Consider the following 10,412-nt stretch of genomic DNA (forward strand, 5'->3'; position numbering starts at 1 on the left):
ATGTTACTCGTGAAGACTTTTTTTCGTCGCTTAAAGAGATTTTTCTAAAACATCCAAAGGTTTCACAGCTTGTGGCCATTGAAGGCGCTATTGTGCCGCTCATTACGTTCGACTACGAGGAGATCAATATTGATCTTCAGATCGCAATTCTGCCAAGAAACTCAATTCCAGAAAATCTTAATATATTGGATGATCATGTGCTGGTGGGAGTGGATCCAGCCACCGAAAAGAGTCTCAACGGTCCGCGTGTCACCGAACTAATGATCAAGTTGACACCGAATCGAGAAAGTTTCATCAGTGTATTGCGAATCGTCAGACGATGGGCAAAAAGACGTGGACTGTATTCAAATAAGATGGGATACCTTGGAGGTGTCAATTGGTGTATTCTGGTGTGTTTTATCAACCAGCTTTATCCGACGGCAGCGCCCTCGACATTGTTGCTGCGCTTTTTTATGGTCTTGAACAATTGGAAATGGCCACTCGCCATACAATTATGCAAGGCACATGATGCAAAACTTGGTCTAGAAGTTTGGAACGCTAATGCGGGTCACAATCGGTCAGTTGACCACTTTTAAGATTTTTTCTTATTTACTAACCAAAATTGTGTGTTGGTGTAATTATAGCTACCAAGTAATGCCGATATTGACGCCTGCTTACCCATCAATGAATTCGTCATTTAACGTGTCAACCCATAGTCTTGCAGTGATGAAAAAAGAGTTTAAACGTGGCTTAACTATTGTTCAGGACGTCCTGAGTAAAGGAGGGTCAGAATGGGGACCTTTGTTTGAGCCATCTGAGTTTTTTGCTGTTCACCAACACTACCTTGCAGTCGAGGTGTACACCGTGAAGCAGGAGGAAGAGCAGGCGTGGTGTAGTTTCTGCGAATCTCGCATGCGTAAACTTGTCGAGTCTTTAGCGTACAATCCGGCACTCTGCAGTTTGCGTGTCTTCACCAAAAAATACGCACTTAGTTACGTGACGAGTGGTGACAAGCCCTCCAATGAGCATCCAAATGGTCAGACTTCCAATCAATCACAAGTTCAGCCGAGCAAGCTAGGTTCCTGTTTCTACGTCGGTTTTGACATCGATCGCCGCCAGCTGCGCAGTCGTGAAGTGAGCATTGATAGTTCAGTAGAATATTTCAAAAATAACGATTTATACCGCTGGAACAAGCGAACTCCTACGATGGACGTGCGAATAACTCCAATTGTTTGGAAAACCCTGCCGGATATCGTGTTCGAAGAAATGGGTGGACGGGCAGTCGCGCGCGCCCTCCGACGAGAGTTTATGAAGAAGAAGAGGGAAGATGAGAAGAAAGCAGAGGAGGCGGCTGCTCCGAGTCCTCCGCCTTCAAGTGATGACGGTATGCATTCTCAAGAGGATGGGGATGTGTCCACTTTCAGTCAGAAGCCTACTTTACCAGTTCCCAAATCAACCCATGGTAAAGACAGCCTTTTGCAACCAGGGAGTCCTGACCCAGCAGCCGATGGAGGAGAAGGAACCAACACTCATCTAGCGACTGCTACTCTAGAAAAACCAAAAGTGGTGATGCAGGTGGTATCCCTTGAAAGTACATGTAAGCATGACCACGATGGTAAGATGCTAGACGGAAATGAAAGCCTGGACGAGAAAGTGCTAGATTGTGGCGAGATTTATACTCAAAGGTCGATCAACGGATCTGCAGCTCAACAATCGATTACCTCTCCAGTGAAGTTGATGAAAAAGCCACTGAATCCAGCTCCCTCCGTCGCTTCGCCGCCACGCAAAAGACGTAAAATGAAAATCACATTTGCTAAACTAAATTAAAAGTTGTGCTTAGCAGCGTGTGGCAGAACAACGAACAACACCTCAAAAAGATCTATTTCCCGCCAAATAAAAATTAGATATAGTAACACCTGCGAAGAATCTACGCGGATACTCACCAGTGACAGTGATGATCGTGAGCAGATTACAGCGGATCTCACGTGATGTTTTCAACTCGCAAAAACAGCGATAAAGGAGTTACCAGACAAAATATACTGACCAAGACCATACTCGCGCTGATGAAAATTGTTTCGTCGATTATGTCGAACCAGGATAAATAGACAGTCAAAACTCATGTGAGTGGCAGTCATCATACAGCGGGTGGTATGCGTGAAAAGACGATAAATTAAATAACAGTTGCAAACTGTAACTTTATTGTCATTCATATTGCTTTTTTCCACGTTTATCTTGACTCAGCCCTTCAGTCTCCAAGAAGAACGAAACCAGCTTCAGCCAAAATGTTTTTTCTATATCCGTAAGCTTCTGATTCTCAAGAAAAGGCGACAGTTGAAATTGTGCTGTTTGCCGTGACTGATGCTGGATATGAGAGCGTGCTAGTGCTCGCTGAATTCTGGCTCGCCAACCCTTGTAAGAGAGGCTTTGATGCACTGCAATCGACACCATGGACAGGGAAGGTCCAGCGAAATACTGCACCAACACATTAAAGCAAAATGCTTCAGATACACTGTATGATGTCAACGGCACCAATTGGACTCGCGCTGAAGCCATAACATGTAGCGAGGTACGATACCACAACGCGCGGAGTGCTTCTTCCGTTTGGTTCGTAAGCCATTCACCAAACTCAAAAAGGATAAAACTGTTTTTCGTGAAGTCTTGCGGAGTCGTGGATTGCGTGGACTTGAACTCTTTTGAATCAAGTACGATTCCGGAAAGACTCAAGTGCAGACGACAATATTTGCTAAACATGAGTAGGCTTATAACGTCTATGGCAGTCGACAATTGTGGCACTTGCTGCAGGCGAAAGAGCGAGTGCAACGCATTGAGAAATAAAAGCTTTACCGTTTGTAGTTCCTCGTAGGCGTCCTTCAGTATCCAAGAACTCAACTGCGTTGACCACCAACTGTTACCCCAATCCGCTGTAACAGATAGATCGTCAATTTTTTTATTATCTTTAATATCATCAACAGCATTAGAATCACTTGACAAAAAGTATGTACAAAAAAGCCTTCTCAGTTGATTGTTGTCGGTGCTGCCCGTAGGGTATGCAATGTTCAAAGTTTTACGATGCCTGCGCTTCAAGAGAATCACGTTATTATTCCGCAAAACTTCCAATCGTATTGAATTGGCTGTCCTTATATTGACGGGTCCTGATGACTTCAGTTGGTCCGAAATTGGCGATGACAGAATTTCAACCGGATAATATTCAGGATCCGAGATTGCAAGACGTTTGACTGTTGCAATATCAGGTAGGAGACACGGAGTTTGAAACACTCGCTGGACCTTAGCTTTAGGAGCCAAAGTGACGTCAATTTGCACGGTACAGGTCTCTTGAGTATCCACATCTACAGTGTTCAGATATCGCGTGTTGTCCACTGCCAATACGTAAAGGTGACGAAAAGCTTGTAGATGATACTTGTTATCTGCCGTATTTATTGGCGGCATTGGGTAAAGTGAAATCACTAATGCTGCAATCGCCTCTTTCGACTGCGAGATCGTGGCACGTCCGCCGCCAAGGAAAAGCAAGCCGATTGCCATACTCAGCGCCATGTGATTTCCGTAAGTCATTGCTGAGTCCACACGTTGTCGCAGCGTTATAGACCGCAACAATGTCAACGTTTCAACGTGGCCCATACCCGCATCAACAAGTGCAAGCGCTTGCGCACACACGGCAAGACATCGCTCCACAGTGGCACGCCCTGTTGCAGCGGCAACAACATTGCTTTTTCCACTTAAAAGCATTGTGGGCGAAGATGCATTATTTCTCAAGCCACGAAAGTGCACCACATAACTACGAAGTGTTGCCCGAGCTGATACATTTGCAGTACCTGCAAAACGCAACCCCATACTCATGCACGCACCTGCTGCTATATTTGCATACGCTTCGCAGATCGAACTAAGATCCGCATGGGACGCCGGGCCAGTTGAATTTTTCACCTGCGTTCCTCCTTTACGTTTCTGAATTGAGGTATACTCTTGCAGAAGCTGCGCGGGAATTTCATTTTGCTCGATCCATTCCTTTGTAGGTGATATTTCGTTCCACATGATCAGATTTTTGGCCAGCGTGCGCACTAAGAGAATGTCCGGGCGAATGTGATCTAAAAGAATGAGTGTGTCTGGTACTGCCAGTTGCGCCGCCACAGCTTTATTACTTGTCTGCATGTACATAAAGGCCAAAGTCAGAGCGCTTGCGCAGGCAGTAACCGAAATGTTCACGAGCTCGCTGCTACCACGAGCCCCGGAGCGATTGCTTGGATGCCTTCTTTCGCGACTAGTGTCATTGCTCTCAGATGCCATGTGACCTGTTGTGCTGCCACTCAAATCTTGGCCGATGCCCAGACTACCATCCCCTTGTGCTTGTCGGCCACGATACAAGCAGCTTCTAATCGCATTTGATTCTCGAGACTGTTGAGCCCCACCGACGATGTACTTGTGCAGCTTTTCTTCGAGCTTAAGATCGGCCAGTCCAGGGTCTCCCGTCGTGGAATGACCACGACCGAGGGTAACAAGGCCAAGTGCCATTCCTGCTGCTAATGCATAACCATCAATCTGATCAAACGATGGTGTAGATGAGCCTGTAGTGCCAGTGCTTTCCACGAACTGAGAACTCGAAGGAGATCGCACAATCTCAGCAAGCAGTAGTTCTGTCATTAACCGGTAACCTGTTCCTTGGTACAGAATGCCGAGTCCAAGAAGTGCTGCTGTCTGAGTTGATGCAGGCACTGAAAATCCCCTGAATGGTGGCGGCAGCAAAGACGGGACATGTAAACACAACATCTTGGAAACTGATCGCTCTAATGCCAGCTCTAAACCAATTCCAAGAAGAGGTGTGGCGTCGGACGAAGCAAGGTCAGAAAAGCCGGTCAAAAAATGATTTGCCTCAAGTGACGCCATCTCATCAAGCGTATGTGCTGCTTGTGGAATTTGACTCTGCTCGTCGGTTGAATCAGTCGTTGACATTGAAGTTTGCTGCTTTTGCTTACGTCGACAATCAGCAGCTGTGCTTGCCATACCAAGCATGATCGCAACTGTCACAAATTCATTTGACAGGGACAAATAGTTATATACATCAGCCATGGATAAGCATTTAAGATGTCCACGGAGTCCAATCCCCAACAACAATCCTGCATGAGCTGCATATGCCTCTTCCAGATTACGACCAAAACCACCAGTTGACTGCATTGATGTTGCCTGCTCACTGCCTGCAGCTCCGATTAAGCTTCGCTGCGTCATATCACCGACTGAAGGTCGATGATACTTGATCCAATGGCGATTTATTACACCCGAGAGATCGTGTGTTGGAAGGCGTAAGCCTGTCGCGCAGCCGTTGTGAAACTGAGGCCAGTAGGTCAACTCTTTGGCATAGCCAGAAAGATCAAGCTCTACAATAGCATTCGTAGGTGGTTTTCGACCTTGCAAGGGCAGCGCAGGGATTCGGAGTCGCCAAGTTTGTGTTTGAGCGGACGAAGTATCCAAACTACCCAGTGTGACCATACCACGAGCTACTGAGAGTGCCATCGATCGTTTGCAGAGAAGCAACAAACGAGCTTGCTGCTCCTGGGCGTAATCAAGATCCGACAAATCTGGTTTTTTCTCAAGTTTCAGACACAGCGGGCGACTCGAGCGCAGAAGTCGCGCAACCTCCTTCATTCTCTGATCAGATGGGAATAGCGGCTGGCTTCGACATATAAGATCTTCCAGACCATCACATTCATTATGATTTTCCTTGTCGCTCTGAATTCGAAAGTCTTCTGATTTCCTTATGGCAATGCGTGGGTATTCCCTTTCAGAGATTGGAAAATAATCGGGCAATCGTTCTGCGCTGGCACTGAGGTCTTCTCGTCCCAGCATTTGACATATGTCTTCGGTAATGAATGAGGGTGGATGGTGCTTCAACTGATTAATGGTTTGGATTATGGGAAAGCTTAGGCCAACAGGAAGGTCGTCGATCGATAGCATTTTACCGACAGGATCTTGTGTTAGAAACATGATCAGCTCAGATGTATTTGACTGAGCAGTCTGCACACAAGAATATTTCTCCACCGAATTTGGACACATGAAGCCAAAAATTCGACAAATCGAGTCAGTGCGTCGAAGTGGACGATCATAGAGTCGATGCAGGCAGCCAGAAAATTTGATGACATCGTCAAAAAGCGTGTAAAAGTTTACTAAGTTCTTTGACGTCGCCGATATTTTGTCTTGCAGCCACAAAAGCAAGTCGGGAACGGATCCGTACGCTGAAAAGCAGAGCAAACTGTTCTTTAAGGTTTTTCGGGGTCGTTTCGTTTCGACACATTCTTTATTTTGCTCTACACAGCGTTGCAAGACACAATTATCCGCCTGATAATACTCGATAAAGCGATCCAATTTTAGTTGCTTAGCCATCGCGAGCAAGAATTTTGCCAGATGCAATCGATCTTGTAGAAGCGTGGTTGACATTTTCAAATCTTCGCAAAGCATGTGAAGTCCGGCAAAAATTACCTCACTGGAGATACCCAGAGACGACAATCCGGTATTTGTTTTGACTTCTTTCGACCGAGTAATACGATGGCATCTAACAGTGGATTTAATCACAGGTAGGTCCATCGTGGCGAATAGCATGGCGTGCTCATACTGATAAATATCATGAAACTCACTGAGTTGTAGCGCATTGAATGATGAAGTAGCAGTCATCTCTGCGTCGTTGCTGGACATTTCTTCCGGTCCAACCTTACTTTCTTCAATTGATTGCTTAAGTTGTAGATTGAGGATGCACTCACTAAAAGCCTGCCACTCTAGCCCCGTAAATTCATGTAATTGTCTGCAACTTTGAGCTTTATACTGTGCCAAGCTGACAACATGAGCTTTAAGTACACAAAAGTCTCTAGGGGGAATAATGCTAGCCAGCACAAGATAAATCTGCTCTAAAAGTGGACAACATAATACCTGTAGTGGATGCTCAAATCGCACTTTTTTTTCAGAACCGTAACCGCGAAGATTTGGATAGATAATCTCGTAGTTAGAGCCTCTGCCGACAGCATTTAAATGTACGCTGCCGCTCAAACCATTCTTCGTCAAATCACCCTTACCAACAGCTCCCATTAATATATTACTCAATTCCACGTCAAGAACGACCAAATAGCAAATTGGAAAATGCGCCCGGTACAGGGTGAGAGAATAGTCTCTTTCAAGCACCACAATGTCTGTTGAGAATTCAAAATCCGCAATGTTGGTACTTTTAAATGACTTTACAGAGCCAGGTTGTCGAATAGGTACCGCGTCAAGACAGTGCAAAATACGAACGCTGTTACTGCAGTTGTTGCCTTTATCGAGAGCAACGGTCTCGTTATTCTCGTTATCTAGTTCGACGACGGATTTTAGCAGCAGAGTTCCAGTATCTTTGTCCAGCAAGCACAACAACGGAGAGTTGTCGACACTTGATGCAAAAAACGCTCTTTTAAAATTATACTCCAGCAACGATGACTTCTGTGTATCAGGTGGAGTGGACAAGCGAAGAAATGATGAGGCAATCGGCGACAAATATGCTGAGTTTGGTTTGATAGAGCCTACTTGCGAAGTTTTCCAGAGCGTCGTTGCAATCCAATCTGGATCAATCCACACCCGTGATTCCTTTAAGTCATTTTTAGTCCAAAACCTTGTCCACATTGGTCCATCAACCACTCGAATCTCTGGATTTCGCTCTTTTGCCGACTTTTGCAGTACATTCAGCCGAAAGACACAGAAATTCTGCTCATATTGATGGAAGGCAACAAAAATAGGCCCTACTCCATCCATCAAAACATCCACACCTTCTAGTTGAGAGTCTGAAATAAATAGTTTTTCTCCATTGATCGTGGCTGCACTTAAAGCTATAGGTTTAATCTCATCAAGAGGATGCCTGAGTGTAAAATACCTTGGTCGTGTTGGTTTTTTATATCCCTCAAAGCTATAATCATATTTGTTGTTGTCTCCTCGATTGCTCGTGCTTGCACGTCGACCCTTGCGGGCCAGGGCCATTGCCGCAATATCTGGGGTTTGTCTTGATACTGGGATCTGTACCGCTGGACTGCGCTGCATAAGCAGACCCTGACCTTTAATCGGAAAAAGGCGATTAGCTTGAAAAGGTAGCGCCACCTCAAACACTTCGCCGGCTGCCGTGTAAATGTTCAAGCAGTCGGAGCGCACGAGAACGCATAAGTGGGGATGGAGTTGGAGCTGAAACGTCTCTTTTGGCGCTGTACTGCCATCCCATGATACATTGGAATGTGATGTCATTCTATACAAATGTTGCTGAGAAAAGTCTGCCAACACGGCGTGCACGACGCGCTCTGAGAAGACGAAGCGCCGCTCCTCGACGTGCGTCCCGCGATTTATGAATGAGACGCTGTTAACCTCCACACGCACGAGAAATGGAAAAGATGCATAGCTTGAATCGTCAACGAATGAGCACTCGTTGTCGTCTGGTGGTGGAGAAAATTGATTGGAACGCACACCAGCACATTGCACGTGGATCTTCGGTGTTGTCATTACCGTCTCGGAAATGTTCGATATTTTTGAACCAGAAAATATAAATATTTGACAAAAAAGCAAATTGTCGTACGCCGAACATGCTTTTGAGATAAGTGCATAAGGCGCTAGCTGCTGGGGGTATATTCACGCGCTCAGTGCTTATCGCTCGCAGAGTGCCGCGCCAGTCATAAGCTGTCCGATTCAAGCATAATAATCGACAGCGCGCGGTTTTATATCGTCGAGCGTCCGCGTGTGAGGAGCGCCAGTCATAAGCTGTCCGAGTCAAACATAATAATCGACAGCGCGCGGTTTTATATCGTCGAGCGTCCGCGTGTGAGGAGCGCCACCCACCCTAGGCCTAATTGACATGTTTCGTTGGCGAAGCAAGATTCCTCGAATGGGGTGGATGTTAAAAAAAATTTCTCCTGCTAGAAGACATGGCTAGTTTTGGTAAGCTAACCGTGTCACCTTACAGGAGAAAAATATTCCTGCTGCTCAGTCGATGACATCGCAGCATAAACTTCTTTGCCAGATGACTTCAGCACTTATGGTGTTCGACAATCTCCGTTCGTCAATGGCCTAGTGCACGTATCGCAGCGTCTATTAACGTCATATGTGCGCACGGAGACCATGTTAAGTGGCAATGCTGAGAGTATCTGACAAGTCGTAAGAATCTTACTAGTCTTTGCAATATAGCAATTCATAAGTTACGTAAATTTCATTTGCGCCTTTATCTTGCACTTGCCTGGGTTTCTCTCTCGTTGGGAGAATCTCTGCTCATGATCATCACCTTTCAAATTGTAAGGCTTAATCTTGATCAGCAATGCAAGATCGTATACCTAACGAGAAGTCTCGCTGGAGCTATATTTATTGTACTTGTTGTGCTAAGGACAATCGGCGCAAATCTTGACGAGCTGCACAAGTACCCGGTTTGAAAAATGACGACCATCATGTTATCAGCAACTAATCGCATTCCCGTTTCGTAATGACAAAGATAAGCCGACCTTTCCCAGCACTATTAGCCTTTGGACCTAAAGGCTTTGAGGCTGATAGTGCGCCAGGATGTTAGTGGCCACGGCACCAGATAAATATTGCTGAAGTGGAGGCTCGAATACCCATGAGTACGTATCCCTCGAATCACGATACTGGTAAAGCCCACTAAGCGATCCTGCGAAAGTAGGCCGCTCGTTGCTTATCAAGCAATATCGGCGGAGATGAACCTCCTGCGGCTGGCTGTCATGACCTCTCTGAATTGGGTGGCACGTCGACATTTTTCTCCGATAGCTCACGTGTTTTCGAGGCCAGATTTCAAATTTGCTTCCTGAGCTTCGTCATTGGACTCTGGCCTGAGGCATCCCCAGTGGTTCAAACCTGCGTCGCTGCTTTGGAGTAAAGGATAGCTCAGCTGCAAAGGATGGCAGCGACGTTGCTTCACGCGTAGCCAAATTTATCACATCTGGCTAGATCGAATGAGCGAGGTCGTGGTGAGGCTTTGGTTAGTTCAAATTAAACACTGGGTGTGTTCGTATTTTGCTTCAGGATATTCAGGGTACAGCTCAATCCCTTGTTTGCTACCACCGTGAACACTCCGATGTAGCGCGGTCGCAATGTGGTCGTATAGACCGCATACAATGCTTGTTTAGGTCAGCCAATTGTATTTTAATGAGCCTTTTGCCCAACATAGGTGTGTGTGTGTTCCGCCTGTTAACGGCATCGTCATGTTGCTTCTATTGTCTTGGCGCTCAACCAAAGGGTTGCACATCCTGCACAAGATGCGCGATGTAATCGAGATAACATTACTGATTTTGCACTTGAGGGACGTGGCGTAATCAACAATGGCCGCGACAGGACACAGAGGCGGCAGCTAGAAGCTGCCCGTAAGACGGCTCTGAAGCGCGCCCATCCACGGCCGTTCATTGACCCTCGTGTGGAATATGGCTTCC

At 46.1% G+C, this 10,412-nt stretch overlaps 2 protein-coding genes across 2 annotated transcripts; one reads left to right on the forward strand and one right to left on the reverse strand.

Annotated features, from left to right (window-relative positions):
* Positions 1–353: 353 nt before the first annotated feature.
* On the forward strand, positions 354–1,806 carry PHALS_04335 (poly polymerase; the record flags this gene model as incomplete). The annotated part of the gene is made up of 3 exons (XM_024718431.1): positions 354–556; positions 624–1,283; positions 1,356–1,806. 3 exons carry the CDS (start codon positions 354–356, stop codon positions 1,804–1,806), a joined length of 1,314 nt encoding a protein of 437 aa, XP_024583831.1.
* A 375-nt stretch (positions 1,807–2,181) lies between these two features.
* Positions 2,182–8,487, reverse strand: PHALS_04336 (Anaphase-promoting complex (APC), subunit 1 (meiotic check point regulator/Tsg24); the record flags this gene model as incomplete). Its single annotated transcript, XM_024718432.1, has 1 exon — positions 2,182–8,487. The coding sequence occupies one exon, from the start codon at positions 8,485–8,487 to the stop codon at positions 2,182–2,184; it is 6,306 nt and encodes a 2,101-aa protein (XP_024583832.1).
* Positions 8,488–10,412: the final 1,925 nt, after the last annotated feature.

This window comes from Plasmopara halstedii, assembly GCF_900000015.1.
Source record: "Plasmopara halstedii genome assembly, contig: Scaffold_2592, whole genome shotgun sequence".
Taxonomy (NCBI): Eukaryota; Oomycota; class Peronosporomycetes; order Peronosporales; family Peronosporaceae; genus Plasmopara; species Plasmopara halstedii.